The following is a 22,556-nucleotide window of genomic DNA, read 5'->3' on the forward strand; positions in this document are numbered from 1 at the left end:
ATTATACTCTTTTATGCTCTTCACAGTTAAATAGTCATCATAGCAATACTAGAACACTCAAAATATGACCTCTGTGTAGCAAAACTTTTATCTTTTGCTTAAAATAATTAGGCTTTTTTTGTTTTGAAAAGTAATATTCAGCTCTTTAACAGCTCCTATGATTTACTGTTAAAATAAGTGGCAGAATTATACTCTCAACTTAGTTATTATCCTGTAAGTAACATAAGCAATTCAAAGAACTTGAGCCAAAAAGTGAAATAAATTATATTATTGAGGTCCATTTTCCAGTCCAAAGTTTGGCATGAAATTTAAGCATCAGTAGATAGCACTCCTAGTAACACCTGAATAAATGTTTAACTTAACAAATCAAAATCCTTTTAAAATTTAATGCAGGGGTTTTTTTATTATAAGCATGTGAACTGTTAAATAATGTATATTTATATAAAGCTTCCGACTATACATTTTTTATCAACTTATGCTGGTGGGGTAACTACAGTTAGGAGTGTCTGGAATCATGGGAATTACTGAAAGTGCAAAAAGCTATACATGTTTTAGTTTTCCAAAGACCATACATTTATTTAAAAGTTGTTTTAATTTAAAGTCACCCAGCTATTTTTGTTTATTTTGTTATGACATGTAATTATCTTCTTTATAGCATCTAAATGTGTCAGTAGCTAAGTTTATTTGCTTTGGTACTGCATAAACCCCAATCATGAATGGAAATATTAGGAGCTGTATTCAAAACCTAGTAGAATGTGTGATAAAATCCTACTAAGATGTGCAGAGAAGGAAAATACAGCTAAGGCTGCCACTCATTGGCAAGCGCTGCAGCCTGGTATAGAGCTTGGTTCTCTGAGTCAGTGTTTTTCTTTCCCTGTGAACTCTGTGGTTGAGAAACTAGTCAGCAGTGCTGCATAAAAGCAGCAAGAAATTCTGGAATTTATGCATGAGGGTTTGGAAACCCAGTGGCAAGAATTTGATGAGTCTAGACTGCTCCATATCAGGTTGTGGTTGTCCTACATAACTGGGACTTAACTGCTCATTATGTGCTTCAATCTAGGTATGAAAATACTGATTTCTTCCTTTTAGAGTTTAAAATGACTTAAGTAATGTCAATATGAATTAGAAATCTTTCTCCAGCCCAGATTAGTAAATAAAAGGGGCAGGATTTCTAGGTAAGATTGTGGTAAACGGGCTTTAAATACTAAATACCTGGATACTGTAATAACAGACATCCACAAGACAACTTCCATGAGATATTCAGCAAACATGAGGAAAAATTTAGCAAATTATTGAGAGATATGGGAGAATTTTTTCCTGAAAGCATATGCATCTACTTGTTCTTCTATAGATATTGATTCTATTAGAAAAGACTACTTAGAGAACTTTCACAAGAGGAATAGGGTCAGAAAAGCATGATGTGGACTGAGGGTTTTATTAAACTCAGAATGAAATGCTGGCTGTTAAAAAACTAACAAGAACTGTAAGGAGCTAGGCATTGGAAACAGATGCATGTATTTATTTAGAGTCGTTGCTCCACAATATGATGGATCACTTGTTAAATGATAAGTGGTTTGGAGAACTGGTGAAAGAACTCAAGCACCTTCTACATTATGGAATTTCAGGCAGAGCCCATTGAGACTTATTGATCAAGGAGTGTTATAACCATAAAAAAATGCTCTCTCTCATGCTAGTAAAACAACAATAATTTAGGTTTATTCATTTCACAAGCAGAAGTTTTAGTGCTGATTAGTGTGGGTAAGTTAAAATATTTTCATTGTTTTAGATCATCAGTTTTCAATGCCTTTTGAACAGACCCCAAAACCTCAAATAGTTTTATATGATTCCCACTTTTTACAGAGATCCTAACCATGTGTCTTCTGCAGTCAGCAGAGAAGGACACCAATGTTCTCTTCTTGAACAATATCAGGACACTTTTATATCTAAGGAAGCTACTGCAAAGGTACTGTTCATTCAAAGGAGACATGGAAGACCAAGCCCTTTGGACTGCTGCTACAAGGCAGAAAAGGAGATTGTGAGGTCCCTTGTGGCATGGAAGATGGATGTGGGATCTGCAAGGAGCCAAGACGGCAGGCAGTAGATGCTTTGGCTGGTTCCGGGTAGGAAGAGGTAACCTGGGGTGCAAACTGCCTTCCACAGCTCTGTGAGCATTCTCAGGGTGGGAGTGCTCAGCTCCACAACCTTCTGCCCAGAAAGCCAAGAAGCAGGAAAATGAGAGGCGGGGAAAGTTAGCTTGGTGCTCATTTTTAAAGTGATAGCTTGCATTAAACACACCATGTGTTGGAGTGTCCAGTGACTTCTGACACTTGTTGGATGCTGGTAGTGAGTAGCAGGTTGTCCATCCCAGCCATGGAACAGCATCTCTGCACGTATGTCTATATCTGTTCAGCATGTCGCTGAGGGCTGCCTGCCATCACACTTCAAAATTTTAAATTAGATCAGAAATTAGTGCTCTGATGGTATTTAGAGGGGAATTTATCTTTTTTGGTCTAGCAAAAGCTAAAAGGATACAAGGCAGGCTTCCAACTTTCAAAAATGCATGAAATTCAGTGGTTTTATAGTGCTTTTAGAAAGGAATGGATTTGAAGCAGAGAAAGCCATTATATATCCCCCAGTTGTGTTCATTCCTCGAAACAATCATTAAAAACAGGCCAGGTTGGGGGTTTTTTTTAAGGGAATGCTTTAGCTCTTCTGTGTTATTAAGACTACTAATAGAGGCTGCTGCTGCTGTCTCCAGGAAAACAAACAAAGTGTTTTTTCAGCTCTTCCCTGAGTTTCTTATAACAAGTGCTGGTGATCAATTAGCTAGTTCATTAAAAAGTTACACATGATTTTATTGAGGCAAGCAATTCTGAATCAAAGAACCCAATTCGCAGATCTAGGTTGAAGCACATAATTGGCATGTATTTTAGAATTGCTGTTAAAGCTATAAAACAGATTTACTAGGGAAGGAATGGATCCAAAAACCCTAAAGGAAGGAATATGTTATTTGTGTGACTCAGTGTTACAAATGGACTCATTTAATACTAAAGTCTTATCTATATTAAAACAAAAATCTGAAATAAATGTAAACCTTCTTTGACTTAACTTCTTTAGCAAGAAGTTATCCTTCATCTGATTAAACAAAAATTACCTACAGGATTATTGCATTTCTTATGGCATTATTTTCATTACTGCTATCAAAGACATATTTTTATTAAGTTATTTAAATTTAGTTGAGAAGTTGCCAACATGTAAACTGTAAAACAGAATTATAAATATGTTCACTATGTTGTTGAGATCCACTGTGACTGGGATTAAAGCCCCAGTTCTACAAACAGTTGTGCATGCAGGATTTAGTGGAGAACCTTACACACATGCAGGTAGGACATTCCTGAGCATTTGAAGGGTGAAAGAGAGCAAAGTGCATTATTCAAAGGATGTTTTAGAAACAGTGATATTTTTTTGAGTTTGCAAGCAGGCCAAACCTTGAAACTCGAGTAAAAGAGTTTGGGTTAGAAAACTTTATTTTTAAATACTTTGAAAAAGATGTTACTGGTGAGTTTTTGCAAGTTTTCTTTAAGAAAAAGAAGCACATCTTTGATTTTGAGCTGAGATGTATAAACAATCAAGTCTTAAATATATTAAAATGTGCATAGAAACTACATTCTGTTATAATTTTGCTTGCTTGCTTGACTGCCATAATGTAAAAGCTTCTGTAGCTGATATTGCTGTTGGACTTTGTGTGATGGCATTGAGGCATTTTTTTCAACTATTAGCCTTCCCGAGGGATCTTTTCAGACAAAATGTTATGCACCAGCTCTTATTTGAGTGTAAGCCTATTGAATAGCATTCTTCTCCCTGCCAACTTGGCAGCAAGTTCTTGTGCTAATAAAAGAGGTTGCCCCAGATAGAGATCCCAGATGTGCCTGAACTACTTTTATTAGGACTACGGAGGCACTCAGTGTTTCCTTCTCACTGTTTTCAAAGAAGGTGTGGGCTTGCCTTCATAATTGCCCAAAGAATTGCATCACTAGAATTTTTTTCCTCAAATTGAACAAAATTTTATATGTGCTAGCACAGAAATACTGATGTTCAAAACAATGAATGCCTTTTGCCACAATACGAATGTTGATTTGACCCTACTGAATTCTGTGAGACAGGAGAAAATTGCTGTTTAACCTTGAGTTAAAAACTCCTTGGTTTGTTATCTCATATAAATGAGATTCAGTATCATGATCAGAATAAGTAACAATGGATGTTTCTCAAAACAGCAGTGTACCTGTGGCATGTGGTGTACTTGACTGTAATGTGAATTATTCCTTGAAACCATTGTGTAGAATTATTATTGTACCTAGTGATAAAACCAATATAGTGATTGCCTGATGTGAGGCTATTTTAGACTGGAATTACCAACAGCAATATTCTTTTTATTTTTTTAGTGCTATTTTGTAATAAGCAGTTTAAAAAGACGTTATGTTGCTAAAAATTAATCTAAATATCTCCATTCTGTTTACTTCAATGTGCCAGCTGCAGTTTTAAAACTGATAGAAATAGCATCCTCTAACTGAGATACTTAGTAAAATAATGGCATTTGTTAAACTCACTTTTGCTATCCATAAATCATAACTATAAGAGGTTTACAATCTTAAATCATAATCTTGATTTTCCTTTCAAGGCCACAAGCCTCATGTTGAAATTTTTATTGTTGTCAAATGTGAATAAAGGAAATAAGGTTTTAATTAGAATAATTCATTGCTTGCTTTTATTGTTCATCTTATTATTGAATTATGAAAAATGAATGGTGCTCTAATATCTTATCATGTCTCTGCTTGATTTTTATTGTAATTGTGTCAAATATAAAAAAGAGCAATACATGATAGTATTCCATTTCAGATTTTCAAAAGCAGGGTTTGATTCAAACACTCATATTAGTTTCAATGGGCTTTGGATCAGGCACAGGGTTAACAGCTTATTTTTCAAACAACTAGAAAGAGGTGTAAATGTCAAAGGTGATAGCTATACTGTGAGTTCCATAAACTACAAAAAAAGTTACTACTAAAGCTCTATTTTTCCTTGGTTTAACAGCTTCTATGAAAACAGTGTTAATAAGTGTATCAGGAACAGTATATAATAATGAATCAGAGACGTAAAAAAACCCCTTTAAAACTCCTTTTATATAATAATTGGAAAGTTAAAAGTGACTTAAAATCCCTGACTTCTCATGCTGTGATGTAAATTGTATTTTTTTTAGGTTCCAAATTCAAAGAGGGAAAACTGATCCAACCAGTTACAAGAGCCTGGGGGACTGTTTTAGGACTATTTTCCAACGAGAAGGGTAAGAGTATATGTTTTTATAATTGTCAATTTTATGTGACCTTTCTTAATCACCCATTTTCCAGACATTAGATCCTCTTTATATTCCACTCTTTTCTTTTTCACAATTGCGAGAATTTGGCAAACGTACTCTTACATAACGAGCACAGTTTGAAAAGTCTTGATTAGTCTAAATTAGACTCACAATGCCAATTTTGGTTATTGTAATATGTTGACGAATGCACAGCTGTATAGAGATGCTGGTGCAAACCCTGCTTCAGCGCTGGGAGCAGGCTGGCTGCATCAGTGTATTGCTGTAGCTTCATTCTTGTGTCTTCTTGTCCTGCTTTTCTGAACTAGCTCAGGCTGAGTGAATCACTTGTTTACAAGCTCTGATGAACTGGCATTCCCAGTTACCTGTGGTAGACAAGGCTTCCAGGACCTGTGTGAGCAAAATTCTACAGTTTTTCAGTTTGACAGAATATGGAAAAAAGAGTTATGGTCATTAGTTATTTGAATCGTACTGGCGTCATAAGGTACCACTGCTCTGAGCCTGAGCTCCTCTAAAGGACTGGGGTTCTGATCCAGAAAGGCATTTAAATATAGGCTTAATTTTATGAGCAGTCCAGTTAAAGCCAGTGAATGTAATGGGATCAATCATATGCTTAAAGTTAAGCCTGTTAGCCACAGGAGCTCTTTGGAAGCTAGCCTTTAATCAAGGTAACTCTAATTAGTAAATCCCAGCTTTGAGTAGCTGGCAGGCTTTCCATAAACTTTTTTAATACAATAGCAACCCAGGGTTTTTTTATCCATATATCACAGAAACAATTTGGTTGGAAAAGACCTCTGAGATCATCAAGTCTAAGCTAGAGATCATGAGTCCAACCCATATATTCACCAAAATTGAACTGTTCTTGTGTCTAGTGGCAAAGATGCTGAGTATGGAGGCAGCATAGATGCAATGAGGCAGACTTCTTGCATCCACAAGCTGTACTGGAAAGACAGAGGTGAGATGAGCAGTGAAAATTAGTAACTAGACCACTTTTCTTTCCTGCAGTGAGATTTAGTTAAGTTATACTACATAAGTGCATCCATATAGAACCAGATGGTTTGAAATGAGGAAGTAGGGACATACAAAGAAGTTTCATTAAGGTGTCAAAAGAGGAAGTTTTCACAGCTGGCCTTATTAGTTGTAAATTCATTTTTGTTGAAAGAATAATGTTGTGTATTGTCACTACAATAGACATCAAGAAGCTTCAAAGCTAAAAAGATTCCACACAAATGATAATCTGTGCCTCCTGAGGTTTTCTGGGCTGAGTTTATGTTAACTTGTATTGCTTCTCGAAAGAAAACTATTGTAGTATCAATATTTACAATAATGTATAACTATTTTGAAGTAGAAAACTAGTTTCAATATTTAAGTCAGTGAGCAGGAAAACAGTATTTATCTCATCCCAACTCACTGGTATTTTTCGTATCTGGAGAAAGAGTCTAAATCAAGAGACAGCTTCCAAGTTAATTGATTATTCATTGGCTCTTTTCTTACGGAATCCTTGTGTACCGATACTGGAATTAAACCAGAATATTTTTAATGTTTGTATCAAGTCATGAATCTGTGAGCAGGAAGAAGAGGATGATAACATGAAAATATTATATATTTAAATCACAATTTAACAGTGGATTGCACAAAACTTCTGTTGGGCAAGAGCTAATGCTGAGTTGTACTTGTCTGTTTCAAAAGCAGTCAATACTTATCTAGCCAAAAAGCAAATTTCATGAATGCCTGTTTTTCTCCAGGAAGTTAGACAGAGGCAAAAATTCACATTTAAACAGACATCAGTACTAAGCACTAGGAAAAAAATGAGATAAAAAATCTCAGATGAACTAAAATCTTAAATTTTGGATAAAAATAAGGAAAGAAATCAGTTAATCCTGAAAAACCTGTTTGACTCCATGAGTCTTCCATTCCTGTCTGCACAAGTTGTCCAGTTTTCTGGAGCATTGTGATTATGACAACTGTGAAGGAAGTGAGGGCGGAATGTGAATTATTGTAGTTTGTGGAAACCTTTAATCCTGATAACCCATTCCTTGTGTGACCACTAAAATATACAGAATAGAGCTCCAAGAAAGGGCTTCACGCTTAGATACCAAGCAAACAAAATCAGCTTATGAGGTGTTCAGGCTCAGGTGTGTAAATCTGTGAGGAGGGTATAAGAAACTCATTTATGCCCCATGTTTATTTCATACTGGCAATATGAAACACCACTGATGGTGTGTGACATTTTCTGAAAATATGTAAATATCTAAATCTATAAAGAATTTAGTCATAAACTAAAGTGAAAAGAACTAATCTAAACTAAAAAGGGTTTAGGTATCTTTCTCCAGCACTCTGAATTCCCTTTTGTCATCTGTGATTTTATGTTAAATTGACTAAAAAAAAATCCTAACTAAATAAAGGAACACAGTAGGAAAAGAAGTGTGACTAATGGCCTGTCCCTGAAAATGTTTACATTTGGGAATATTGCTTATGCTTATTTGTAATTACATTTTTCAGTAGCAGCAACTACAGTAAGCCAGAATGTCAAAGCTCAGTTCAGACAAGACTCTTCATACTGCCTTAACTTTTGGACCTTGTTATGTTGAGGTTAAGTATGCAGAATCAGCCTAGGAAGTATCTATTTTTATGAACACATATGCAAATGTTTCATTTGCTGCAGTGGCTCTTACTGAAAATCAACCAGTATTATGTTACTACAGTATCACAGTAACAGTGTGGTAATTTCATGGAAAGCTTCTTCGTCACAAAAAACAGCAGAATTCTTTAACTACCCCTCTGATTTTGTCCTCATTACAAAGAAAAGGACAGAGGAAATAATTCAGTCTAACACTAATAGAACCCTGCCCATTGCAAAGAATCAGAAAACTCCTTTATCTTTACACCTTTATCTTTACAAAACACTAGAAATCTTTTGACCAAAAAAAATAAAAAACCCCACAGGAAAAAGTCCTACAAAAACTCCTTTCCCCCAAGCTTTGCATAACTCTTTAGCTGGAATTAAATTTTCTTCATGGGGAATTAAACTCTTCAAAGAAGGATCCATCCCTTGAAGTCTTATCTTACAAGAAAATGGGAGTCACAAAACATAAAGTTTAATTGAGACTCACTAAACGAAGGCTCAGTCGAACACAGCATTAAAGGTCACATAGCTTTCTTTTAAAAGGAGGCAGAACTATTAACTTCAGGAATTTTGTGAACTTGTTTTGGGAGCATCCAGTCACTACCAATTGCACAGGAGCTGCTATGGTGGAGATCCTCTCAGGTGATGAGCAACCTCTGCTCAGCTGGATTTGCTAGGAGCCATGCCGTAAAGGTTCTCTGGTTTCACTTATGAGATGATGCATGAATTGACAGATCTTTGACAGTGAGGTAAACCCACCAGGAGCATATCTGTTTATTGAGGAGTGACAGCTTTATAGCCAACATAAAAATAATCTGATGCTTACTGGGGAAAATGTTTGGAGACAGGATTAATTCAAACCATTAATAGAGAAAACTTTTCATTCTCTTTAGATCCTACAAACAAGAGGTTAGATTGTGTTAACTGAACAGTTTTTATATCATCATGATCTTTACTGCATTTGTATTCACTTGCTTTTTTTTTTGACAGTGACTTTGGTTGGAATTTGAAATGTAAGAATAAACCAATGTTCTAGCTGAATGTATATGTTGTATCTATATTAAAGACACATGGTGTTGTGTCTCATATTAAGAATGGAAAATTATGCCCATCTGCACTGTCTTAATCTGCAGTTACAGCATTAAAATGATGGATGCTTTTATTTCAAGTCTGTAAGCAACTTTGTTCTTATAAACTTGGATTTTCATGGGCTCATAATTTTAACAGTAAATTTTCTGGGTTATAGTTGGTTTTTTTGGTAGGCACTCAGTCAAGAAACCTGTTACTTTCTTATTAATTTGTTAACTTGCCTGAAATAGGAAGGATATCAGTGTCCTGGATTCCAGTTTTAAAATTCAACACTTCAATAAGTTACAGTTTAAAGTGCTTGTTAGCCTTTCTTAGAACTAGATGGTCCTGGGAAAGTGCAAAACACAATTGTCAGTCATTTGAGACTTCATTACTTCTGCTGAGTTATTTGATTATTTATGTTTAATTTGCTTTGGGAAGGAGAAATTACTTTCACATTTACACAGTCCAATAGCTTTATAATTATTCCTGTCTTGTTCTCAGCACCACCTTACCACTCTCTTGTTCCTATAATTGTCTGTATGACCACACCCCCGTTTTTTTTAATAAGCAGCACCCTGACTCATACGTTAATAGGATTAGGTTATAAAGCTGCACAAAACCTGTCAGCTATGGGTGGAGTATGTGGGAGAAAAGCCAAGACTAAGCAGGAGCTGGATGAGTGCAGAGTCATCAGCAAACATGCAGAAGCTGGAGGGCTCCTGGTTTATGTGATATCAGCAATCATGCATCAATTAAGGAATTTGCTAGCACTCTCCTTTGTCTTGCCTCTATCCATCAACTGTCTGTCATGGTAACAAGTGCTTGAGAGACTTGGCAGCAGTGCTCTTGAGGCCTGGCGCTCCCAGCTGCCTTCAGAAGACACTCTGCTGATGATAAATGCCACCAGGTCAGAGAAGGAGATTGGCAGAGCTGGCAGCCATGCAGGCGAGCACTAGCCTCTGGCACTCACCAGCATCATCACTGACCATTCCTGCTCCCAAATGAGAGTTGCACAAGGTACAAATACTATCCTGCACCTGAAACCTTAAATGAAATTTCCAGCCAGGAAAGTGTGACGTGGTCAGTCATTCCAAAAATCCTTTTTCCCAGCGTGCATTTATAAAGGAGAGATTAATTTCCACTTACTGGAGGCATAAATTCTTGTGGTATTGAAAGACCAGACTTTAGGCTCTACTTTCAGTGCTCTGAGGCAAGCAGAAGTTGTAAAGATGGTATTTCCCACACACACACAGAGCTATCTGCCCCACTTCTTAGTTTCTTGTTAGCACTTCAGACCAGGAGGAGCAGAAGTGAACTTGGACCCATGATTGCTTGGTATATTCAAGAATCTTATTTCTTAGTAGAGACTAAGACACCTAAGTAGACACCTACACTGACAGTTTCAGAGACTGTGATCTTGCAAACTGAAGGTACCTTTTCTCTTCTGCCTCCACTACAGGAGCAGTAACTTCCACCTGAGCACTGAAGAAAGTCTGCTAGCACTTGTACTTCAAGAGAAAAAAGTCTATACCTAGATCTGTCTCTCCTCTAGTCGTACTGGCCTGTCTCACACTTACAAACTCATAATACTTGTACAGCCTTGCTAAAGTGAGCCTGAAGCTGCTAAAAAAAAAGCACTACACCAAGAAAATGTCTATCTGTAAATGTCCTGATGCATCCCCATAGTTCACAGTATATCGCTAATTTTTCTTCTTTTCATCTGTCATGTTGTAGACTCTGTGGATCACATTATTCTACATTGGCATCTTCTTCCCATACTATTGTGTTTATTGCAGACTTCACTAAAAACCTGTAATGTAGAGTATCAGAAATAATTATCACATTCCTGTGTGAAATAATATAATCCAAAATGTAAAGTCTCAATTTAGTTTTATAACAAGTTGTTGAATTGAGAACTCTAATTGAAATGGTAAAGGACAGTGTAGTGGCTTAAACTGTGAACCTGTGTGAAATCTGCTGGTTTTCATAAATAAAAATTAAAGTCTTAAGGCTGAATTTTTGAACCCTTGTTCTTGCTTAACATATCTTTAAAGAATAAATGCTCAGTGTTAGAAAAACTAGTATTTGTATATTTTCAGGGAGCATGAGCTTGCAAAATTTAGGTAGGGACATAGCAAGTTCTCATAGTACATAATTAAATTTATCAACTGTTTAATCAGTACATTTATTTTTTAACACAACACTCCTCAGCAAGTGCCCTCATGCCTGTGCATTTTGGAAGACAGGACCCACGGGCCCCTGTGGAAATTGGTCTCATATATCTGCAGTGAAAAGAAAAATGATGCCTTAGCACAGACTAGGTGCTCCACAATCAAAGAATTTCAGAATTTCTTCTGGGTAATTAGCAAGAATTCCTTCTTCATAGTCCATGACATATATATGCAGAGTAATACATCTGCTTTCCCTAAAACTGTTCTTATGCCACTTACTCTCCCCCTGGTCTGCATAGACCTATGTGCAATATCTGTTCTTACTGTTTTCAGTTTCATTTCATTGTCTCTACTTTATTTGGACTTGTGTCTTAAAACCATCATTTTTAATCTTACTCTGAATGAGTGCTGAGCCTTATAGTTAAATGATGGTATAGCCTTGAATAAAGTAATCATAAAGACTACTTTTTCAAGATTAAAGGAACGCATAAAATTTGACTGACAGACTTTCCCTGATAATTTACTTTAACATTTTTATTTATATTATACTCACAAGGTTTTAGATCAAATATGGCCACAAAGGAGACATCTTTTGTGTGTTTATATGAAGGTGATGTGCATTCTGCTTTCTTTTGTATATAACCAGTTCTTAATCCAGTGCCAACAATTCTAAGTGGCTGGATGCTTTAGCAACACTAGTGAGTCACAAAATAAAGATGATACTTGTTCTTTTAACCAATAGGTCTCAAAACACTTCACAGAAGAAGGAAGTACCATTATCTCAAACATACAGATGGGGATGTTCATGTGTAAAGTGTCAGGGAGTCAAGTAGATCTGGACTGGAGCATGCACACAGGTGGTTCTCACAGAGCAGCCTGATACTGTGTTGCTTATTTGGCCCATGGTAGCATGTTAATACCAAAGCTCTGAGGAACATATGCATTGGACATAAAATTGCATTATTTGATACAGGTTTCTAGTTCAGAAATGGTCTGAAGACTTACTCAACAGCTCACTTTATGAAGTAGTTTTCTGAAGGCATGCATGGATGTAGTGTCACGTTTAGGCCTGTAGCTGGATATCCTGAGTGCAAGGCTAGCTCCCTGCTCCATGGACGGGACTGTCTCCAGAGTCAGCAGTATTTACTGATGTTACTGTCATGAGGTTTTCATCATCCCATTCAGGCAGGAATTCTCTGCTCCTGACTGCAGGTTCCCTACCCCCATCTTCATATGTTAACACTTGAAAACATAAAAAATGGCTTTGGAATGTGAAAAACTTTGTGTGTGTAGCTGTCTGAAATACAGTGAAATTGTAGTGGTGTAACTAAGGGTAGCATTTGACTAACCACATTTTTATTACTCACGGACACACATTTTACTTGCAAAATTTAATCTGGTATATATGGCAACGCAGTAAACAAGAACACTCTTTTAAAGAGAATCACTTCTGAGAATCGTGCTTTAAAGATGAAACACATGCTTATTTATTTCCCATAGGAACAAAACACAATAAAATCATGTAAACCTTAAAAGCATCTTAGAAGTAAACGGGCCAAACGTTAACTGGTGTTAATTGTTATCATTTGCTAAGGCCACTGGAGGTACACTCACATTGGGTGACTGATCTGCACTTTTTAAAGGTTCAAGTTGGGTTTTTTTTCCAGATATTTTCATAATCATATAGTTTTAACTGTAAAGATATGATTTCTTAAGTGTCTCTCTTTTCTAATACTATAACATAAATAGAACTCATTATAGCATTAATATTTATAGCAATAGCTCCCTAGATCAGATCACTCCATCTTAAGATGCTTATATTAAAGAAGTAAAAAGATACCTACAAGAATTGTTTGCAATCCATTTTAATCTATCTACTTGGAAGATCAATGGAACTAAATTTTTTAGTCCTTACTATTTTAACACTCAAAAATATTTGTCATTTTGCCACATTAGGTTCCTGATGGTTTCAAACATCATGTTTAAATAGATCAATGTAATAATTGTGCTTATAATAAACATTCTATTAAGTCTAGTGTGTGGAGAATACCATACTATGCTTTATCATCAAATTTGCTGAATGCATTTATGTTGTCTGAAAGTGAAGAACATGTCTGCCAAATTTGGTAGCCCAGGAAAATGGCCATGAGTTTCTCCTGCTTCAGTAACTGGTTCAGCATGAGACCCTGCAGTGTTTCACAGAGGTGAACTACTACGTCATTCCCTGGTGCTCCAAGCAGAGGTTTGATTGTCATCAGGGGCCCTGATGGTGACATTTCTGCCTGGCACCATTCACCTGGCAGGGCATGGTGCTGCCTCTGAGCCCTGAAACCTCCGTGCCTCGGAGCTGCTGAGCTGAGAGCCACCTAGAGTTAGAAAACTGGGAAGAGCTCGTACACGCTGTGCTGTACGTGCTGTCCTTCTCCACAGCTTCCTTGGCTCCCCTAGGGCTGTACAAAAATTTCAGCTAGTGAGAATCTTTCAGGCCAGGAATCAAGTCCCCTCAGAGTTTAGCCACAGCCAGGGCTGCATATCCCCTGAGCAAAGATTTCAGGAATTACTGTTAAATGCCTAATTAAGCTTAGTTAACTTTTGGATCATGCTGCTTTTTGGGGATCTGTCCCTAAAAACTTGCTTGTTCTGAAATGATATCTAGTGCCATTAAAGTCTTCAGAATTGAAACCTGTTTTTAAGATGTGAGAAACTGATTCAAGCCCTGATGGAGAGATGGAGCGGGGGGGCTGTCTCTCAAATCTGAGCTAGGGCAAGACTGTCATGCCCAGATACAGGCAGATAAAAAGACCTGAAATCTATCTGAAACCTCTTTCTTACCAAAGGAAACAGGTCTGAAATCTGATGATGACATCGTCAGTATTCAGCTGTAAGAATTAACTATTTATCAGTTATGTAAATCTAGCCATTGCATTTAACTTCTCATAAACACGGTAGTGGAGGCATCATGAGCTGCAAAATTAATTGCAGGTATGTGATGTGTTTCTTTAAAAGACAAGTGGTTATTTACTTCTCTCTAATTTGGGCTTCTGGTAGCTATTTTTTGATAACCCTTTCTTTAAAATAAAAATTCCACCGTATCAAGGAAAAAAAACAGTGACCAGAGAACAGATAAATCATTTTTATGTCCTTAGAGCAGCTGACTTCACACTTTTATTACATTGTTTGAAATAGCATCTTTTCATCTGGAAGGAATCAGTTTAAAATGTGATTGTCAACACAACAAAACCAGCTTTCTGTTTAAAATGGCTGCTCGTGAAGCTTAAACTACACTTCTGCCAGGATTTTCTTTACAGACTTTAGTTACTAGAACCAAGAGATTTTAGATGGGATGTTCACAGGAAATACCTGGCAGACAGCATAAAATGCAAAGTAAAGCATTTTTATTTTAGTTATAGAAAGCATGGCTGTGAAAATGAGCAACAGTGTTTTATGTCAAAAACTTTGTTTTTCAAATAAAAGTTTCTAAGTTGAAGTTTGAAGTGGATGAGAGAAAAAATTCTCATTAATTTTTTCATGTCCTGACCTAAGTAACCAAACAACTTACACTTAACATATTTCTTAGACTGTATCTCATACTTTTTTATAATGGTGCTATTATATCTCTGTCTAATCTGCATGTCTTTACCTTATTTAAATTAATTTCTTCACTGGCTACATCAGAAAACACATCTTAGTCCCTTTTATGACAATCCTTTTAATTATTATTGTCCACAATTTTTTATTTATATGTAATTTAGATTGATTCGAACAACTAAAATTTTTACACCTCTAAAAATGCAGATCAAGATTCTATGCCAAATCAAGTACTTTATTCAGTGATAAACATTTTCACTTAAGAACTAACTGAGCTTTACATTATATACATTTGCTCATTATTTTATCTGTAAATTACAAAGATGTAGTAAGACTATGACAAGCTATTAGAATAGGTAGAATTTTTTGAGTACTCATAGTTTTCTTCTTCTCAGGGTAGGTTAACTATATATTACTACAATAGCTTTAGTAACAATTTTGTATTATTAAAAGTGGAGGTATCTTCCATTTTTTTTTCCTAATAAATTACTTTGTTTTCTTTTTTAATGTTGGAAGTTAAAATAGCATTGTATGAGAAACTTCTAAAATGCATCTTTGTTAGGAAGTCCGTCTTTCCCTGACAGGCTTCTTTTTGTTGAACCATGGAGCTGCTGTTGGCAGCAGTAAGTGCCAGGTGGGCTGATCATTCATCCCTAACACTATCACCAGCCCCTCTTCTCTTTGCAATGTTCTTTACCCAAGTTCAATTCTTCCTGTGTATAATGCTTCACATTCTGAAAGAAATTTCGTAATCCAGATGTTGAGAATATCCATGCTTGACCATGGAGGAGAAAATATTCCTCCAAAACAGTGTGCCAAATCAAAATAAAAAGACAAAGTAAATAGCTATGAATATTTGACAGTTACATAGATTTTCCATGGAATGCGTCTTAAATAAAACAAGATAAAATGGAATTAGCATGGAGTATGGAAATATTTTAGAACAGTGTGTTTCTGTATAATGCTAACTCATAGTTCAGGGCACGTTGCATTCCATATGACTCAGAGAATCAAACTGTGAAAAATAAATATTTTATTTTGCTTGTTACGTTATGTTATGTTGTTATGTTATTGGCCTTGTCAAAGAAAATAAAATTCCAAATACATATGAGGTTGGGGTTTTTTTAGTTTTCATGTTCTTTGCTTATGCAACTTAAAGCATGCTGTGGTTCTTTACCCTATAAATATCAATACTAACTTTAAGGCGATAAAAATAGTTTCACTTAATTCCAAATATGTCTCCATCAAGCGTAGTGCATGTCTAGCACGCTGCATCTCCTTACAGGAATGCATGCACACAAGCACAGATAAACTGCACCATTGCATTCTGTCTATCCAGTGCAGAGAGCTGCTTTCACAGTGAGCCAGCAGGCACTTAGTAGTAAATTTCTGAAGTTTCCATGCAGCACTGGCTCCAGTTATGAATACAAGATCAATTTTGATACTTTTTTTATATTGCTTGCCTTCAGTGTTTGTCTATTTTTGTGTATTTTAGCTCTGCCTGAACTTGCATACATGCTGTTTTGTAGCTGTATCATATGCTGGGTGTCTCAAGTACAGAATGAGTTTTTAGGGTTTATTTCATTCTGACAAGTGCAATTTTTCTGTGATAAATAAACACCTCTGCATCGTAGGCATCAGGTAGCCAAACCCAATACATCTCTTTGCTGTTCTCTGTAGCAGTTAAACTCTATGGCTGGGATAAATGTTTGTACACTCCTGCTGCCTCCTAATCTAGATGGGGGCTCAGATTACTTACCATTAAAAGATTTCTTAATGAAACTCATTTTCTGACATTTGAATCCCACATAAACTAACTTTATATCCTGATTTAAGAAAAGTCTAATTTTGATAAATGTACCTTCTTTAATTTGCAAAACCCTTCTTGCAACAAAGTATATATTCCACTTATGTCTTACTTAAACTATTTTTCTGTATAAAATACTTCATCAAAAATGTCTTAGGTATTTTAAGAGCTGATTTTCTACACCACTTTTATTTGGAAATATCATCTGTCTTCTGTCTGATTTACCATTTATTATATAGGTAGTATATATTCTTTTGATTGCCACTGTGATTTAGGAGACTAAATCTGGCTTAAATTTGTGGATAAAAGTGAATTACTAGCTAGTTAGCATTTCAAATTTTATTTTAAAATATTCTCACATATATGCCTTTGTGTTTGAAAACACAAAATAGTATACTTGCCTAATATTTGGATTTCCTTATACTTATTGGGTCACAGCATATTAAAGTACTTCATCTCATTTTTTTCATACTTTCTTAATAAATGGGTAATTTAATTTAAGTATCAAATTAACTTAGGTTTTCTTTAAGAAGTATGTAAAAGGGCAAACCAAAACTTTCAGTTGCATTTTAAAACCACCTGTGCAAATTAAATATGTTGTCACTATTTTGGGAATAATAAAATTTCTCTGACCACTCATGTTAATAGTTGCAAGTAATTAATAATTTTTCAAAGCTGTAACATAACAAGAAAAATAACAGTGTATTTTTGTACAAATAACAATTTTCTTAGACTTTCTTCAAAATTTTGTAATATTAATTTTACCTAGGGTTACATAAAAAAAAAGGGGGAAAATTTATTTAGTATGTTCCTGAGAACAATTGTATTTGTGTAAAAGGTGAAAAATTGGCTAGTGAGCAGTTTAATATAGGGAAAGTTGCAAAATGCAAGGAATCAGTGGCAAGAAAGTTTTCTCAGCATCCTGTTTGGGAAAATGCAGTTTTTAAAGTAGGTCTTTCTAAGTTACTGTGAGGGAATGCTTGGAATTTTGTCTTTCTACCGAAAAGGATTGGTTTTCCCTTGATTGTCATCAGTTTGCTGGGTTGTCCTGCTATTTAAGCTATTAAAGACTGGTGTGCTGCTTGGTCTCAGGTGATCCATAAAAAGGAATGAAGCCTTGGGAGGGTAAACCATCACCAGACTGGTTCGGTGTATCAGCCTTCCATGACGGAAGCTCTTTGTTGAGAATTGTTGGCAATTCCAGCAGTTTCCAACCGAAGATAAGAGCCAGCGTTCTCAGATAATGCCCTCGATCACACACCTGATGACAGACTCCTGCATGCAAGTTTTTTCAGGTGCTATGTTTGCTCAGTAATCCTTCAGTGCCAATCTTTTCTAAATGGTGAGCCGGTCCCGTCAGTAATGGACATCAGCCATTAGGCTTGTAATATTTGTCATGGATCGGGTTACAGCTTTGTTACTGCAGTGTGATGAATGGATGCTGTTATGCTCAAAGAAAATAAGTGCTATAAATTTAGCAGTCACTACTAAATGAGTTGTTACTTTAGGGGCCTGATTCGCATCCTTCAGAAGTCAGTGGAAACTATTCTGTCGGCTAAAGCCTTTATATCAGGCCTTCAATTTTCTTTCTCTTTTAAGGAACACAACCCAGGGCTGCCATTTAAATACAGTTCCTCCTTACTTACTATATGCAAGTTTACACCTAAACAGTAATTTTAGTGGAACTCTTACTTTATCTATGTCTTATTGTTGATTTTCTGTGTAAATGTTTTGATTAAATGTGGAGGCATAAAGAGAGTTGACCACAGAACTTGACAGATCACTCATGAGCTAATCAGAAATGAGATTGAAGGGTTCAAAAATTCATACAATATTTCTTACAGATTTTTTTTTCAGGATCCCAGTAATTCCTACACCACATTTTGAAGTCTGTGCTCTGATTTTATGCTTTCTTTGCTTGTTGGCATTATTCTGGAAGCTACTCTGAATGAAGATGGAGTTAAAAAATTATCAGGGACCATAGAATCTGTCTGTGGCCAAAGTCTGAATTGTGTTTTATGTTTTATGCAAATTTTTAGGGAAGTTCAGATAGTACCTAAAGAAATTCTAAATTATTAAAATAATTTCTAGTGACATGAAGATGATGAATTTCCTTTTTATATTCCAAGATATAGGAATATAGGTATACCTAATACGTATGAAAAGCAAGGCACTGTTTTAAGGTGTAAGCCATAGAAGTATTACCCTTTGTTTGTTACCAGCCTTGTGTGGACAACAGTTTAAGCTGTGTAGGGGCTACTAAAATATTGCTTCTACCCACATTCATAAAAATTCTGCATAACTGTTTAGTTACTAGCTAGAATGTTTGCTATAGCAACTCCAATTCCAAGTGACCTAATAGATATCCTACTTCTGGGAGATAGACTATCACCTTACCATAAGATATGTGGTAGTATGTGCTGCTTAAATGTTTATGCTTATTTTTAACTTGTAAGTAATCCCTTCAAGGTCAACCTGTAGCTGCTGTACAGACCTCATTTTCATACTCTAGCTAGTGGCAGTATTATATAAATATTTACTCCTTCCCAAAGCTTTGTAAATGCTAGTGCCCTCCTTTGTGCTATCAGTGAGATTACCTAAATCAGATATAAAAAGAAAAATGAGTATACATGTGGAAAAAAATGTAGGAAGGTAGGAAGAGACATTTCAGTGTATTTCTAGAATAGTAGAAATACACTGACAATTGTATAGCTTGGTGTGTTAAAGCTGAGAGACTTCCTACATGAAATGCATTCTTGGAGGATATTTGATATAGAAGGGATCTGGAGAACTGTGGTAGTAAGAGGAGCAAAAGAGAAGGAAAGAATTCCATACCAAAAGGTGACACAAATGTATTCTTCTTGCTTTATGTAAGCAATAGTATTTGGTTTTCACTAGAGGGCAAATTTGAATGCAAACTGCTTAAAGTGTGCAGATCCTGGTTCTTATTGCTTCGACTATACAAATGCTCAAAAATTCTATTTTACAAAAAAAAAAAAAGTAAATCCAGGATCTTTGAGCAGTATAATCTGCTGCTGCTTGCCTGCTCTTCAGAACCTTCTTTGATTCCTTCTGTGCCAGGTAAGTAATTTCATTCAAAATGAAGCTCACATTGCCTTCCAGAGCAGAGCAGAGAATGTAAATTTGCTTCTGTCCTGCTGGGTGATCATTATATATAGTCTACAGTGCCGTAGGCTCTATATAAACAGTTCACCTTTTCCACATTCATTAGTGACCTGCAAATTTACAGATTGTTTACCAAGTCCTTTTGCACTAACTTTCTAAGGTTTTTCTGGCATATTACCTAAGCCTGTGTTTAAGACAACATATTAAATTACACACTTCTTAATTTTACAATTGCCCAAAGTTTTAAGATTTCCAGCAAGAGAAGCAGAATTTAGACACCTGTAATTCTGTCATGTAAATTATATGCATGGATTGTGGCAACAGATGTCCGACTGGCATTTCTACAAGTCTACATGGCAATTGTATAAAATTTGAATTCAGAGAAAACTGTAGAAAGTTTCTAAAATACATGGATTAGTCATTATCTATTATTCTATTCTTCTGAATTTTTTTTAATTGCAGTCCTTTTCATTTGTGAAATCTTGATAGAGTTTTCATTGTCATAGGAAAAGTTCCAGATAGAAGTGGTGAAATGTGAGGATGCCTGATAGCATTCCAACTAGCCTTGGATGTCTACATTTCCTACCTTAACTGATGCATGACCAAAGCTTCTGCTTCTGTGATTCATATGAGACCACGTTATAAACACCTGTGAATAGACATTCTCTCACAGGAAGAAGTTAATTAAAAAGTGCTTATATATGTGTAGCTAGAACAGAAACATCTAAATGACACTGCTTGCCCATCACTGAAAAACAGCTGAACTAAGAATTCTGTTAGCCCTCAGGGTTTGCTACTGACTTCATATGTTTGCTTGACAGTATTTCATCAGAAAAGAAACTAAACTAAGCACCTATTTGTGTTTAGCAGAACTTTGTAATAACCCTTAAAAGTGTGGGACAAAATCTGCTTTGTCCTTAGAGCCAACCACAAATCTTGTTTAGCAGCCTACAAGGATCATCATGCTACCCAGAGGACACTTAAACAACGAAGGTAACCAGAGTGCTGCAGAGAGGAAGATGTGGTCAGAGCACCACCATGTGTGTCCATAGGTCTCCAGGAAGTCCTGCCAGGACAGATCCTGAGACAAAGGGCAACGTGTGGCAACTTAGAGTGTGGGCAAGGCACCACGACTGGGAAAATGAAAGAACAGCTACTTTAAAGCTTTGGTATGAATTGCTTATGTATAAAGCTGCTTATAAAACCAGTCCTGCCCAAATACATTTCACTTAAACCAGAAAATGTGTTCCAATAGTTCTAGTGCTCTGAAAACTAATGCATGGTTCCATGAACAAACAATAAGCTACTATTTTTCCAAATTGTGATTTTTCTCTCAGTTGAAAAAAACAGAATTAACACAAATTAAACCCCTCTTTTTGGGCCATACTAGAAAGCTTAGATTTGATACTGATGAGACAAAAAAACCCGAATCCATGTCCAGATAAAGATATTATCCCCTAAACCTAAAGCTTTTACTGTAAGAAAGGTCATGCAGTTGCCAGGTGGAGACAACTGGTAGGCTCAATCAATCAACTTCTAAGCATTTCCAGATCACGTCTGAAACACACCCATGTGATTGGGCTCCTCATAAAGTACGGTTTTGTCTGCTACCTTTTCAGAAATAATAGCCTCTGAAAAATATTTTCCTTCATACAGTGGCTTGCAGGGCTTGCCCAGGAACTCAAGATTCTTACTCCTTCCGAACACAGGGGAATCCAGACCATTAAGTCCCACTTTCTGGAGTATGGTCTAACCACCATTTTAAAGACAATAAGAGGTGGGAAATTAAAGCTTTTGTAGCCGCAGTCAAGTGGCTGCTCTGCAGACTATATCTGAGTCTTGTAGTACCCCATGCTGGGAAGTGTATTCTTTGCTGCACCATCTCTGCTTGTGAAACCCAGTTCTCCCCTGCTAGTGGGAATTAGCTCTGTTGGCTTGACCATCTGGAGTTTCATCCAGTTTCTCACCCAGCATAGTAACACATCAGGTGCCTGGGGTTACACAGCATCCTGAACAAGAACCACCAACCTCCCTGGGAAGAAGCCTGGTCTAACCACACTAACTTGCTTATATTTGTGTTTCATTATTGAAAGAAGAGACTTCATACATGTCCGGTAAGAGTGTGATCATGAGTGGCTAGAGTTCTCACTGTAAAAGTATTCAATTTATGGGGGAAAAAAGAATATAAAAAACATTTCTTTAATTGTTTATTTATGCATTTTTCACTGGAAGCTAATCACAATTTCTTTCCAAGTTTTCTTTCTGAGTTTTATTTATTTAGCCGTAGAGTTTTGTTAAGCATCCAGATTTTGAACCAGGTATTTAACTTAGACCGTGTATTGACAGGGGTGACAATATCAGTTACAGAGGGATAACTGGAATTTTACCCTAAGACTATTGAAAGAAAATAAAAGAGATTGCTGCTTCCTGTGGAAAGGGGAGTTATGCACAAAAGTGAAATTTTGGGAGCTGGTAACAAATGACGACTGAGGACCAGCTTCACTTAAAAGCCAATACAATATTTATAAAAATTTCATTCCATTATTAACTACACTAAAGTACTATTTTTGTTCATAATTAAATATATACTCTTTTAATAAATGCAGCTAGTATTGTTCTTCCTGATCTTGTTCTGTAATGTCATTATGTTGCCATGGTGACATTCTTCCCACTGAAGAAATGCCTATTTTACTGTAAAGAGATCAACTATTGTTGCTTACAGAATTATGAACCGCACATTCTTCTGATTAGTCATTCTTAAGACAGGGTGCTCTGAACAGACACCACAAGGATATCCAA

The 22,556-nt window shown here is 36.1% G+C and overlaps 1 protein-coding gene across 4 annotated transcripts in view; it reads left to right on the forward strand.

Moving 5' to 3' along the window:
* The window catches only part of SLC25A21 (solute carrier family 25 member 21), a 237,452-nt gene that overhangs the window by 172,762 nt on the left and 42,134 nt on the right, over positions 1 to 22,556 (forward strand). For 3 of the 4 annotated variants that reach the window (XM_032112696.1, XM_032112698.1, XM_032112697.1), the window contains one exon: positions 5,255 to 5,338. In XM_032112696.1, the coding sequence (XP_031968587.1) occupies positions 5,255 to 5,338 (84 nt within the window). Of the gene's footprint in view, positions 1 to 5,254; positions 5,339 to 22,556 lie in introns of those variants that run through there. The other variant, XM_032112700.1, reaches the window with a different exon arrangement.

Source organism: Corvus moneduloides, chromosome 6 (genome assembly GCF_009650955.1).
Source record: "Corvus moneduloides isolate bCorMon1 chromosome 6, bCorMon1.pri, whole genome shotgun sequence".
Taxonomy (NCBI): domain Eukaryota; kingdom Metazoa; phylum Chordata; class Aves; order Passeriformes; family Corvidae; genus Corvus; species Corvus moneduloides.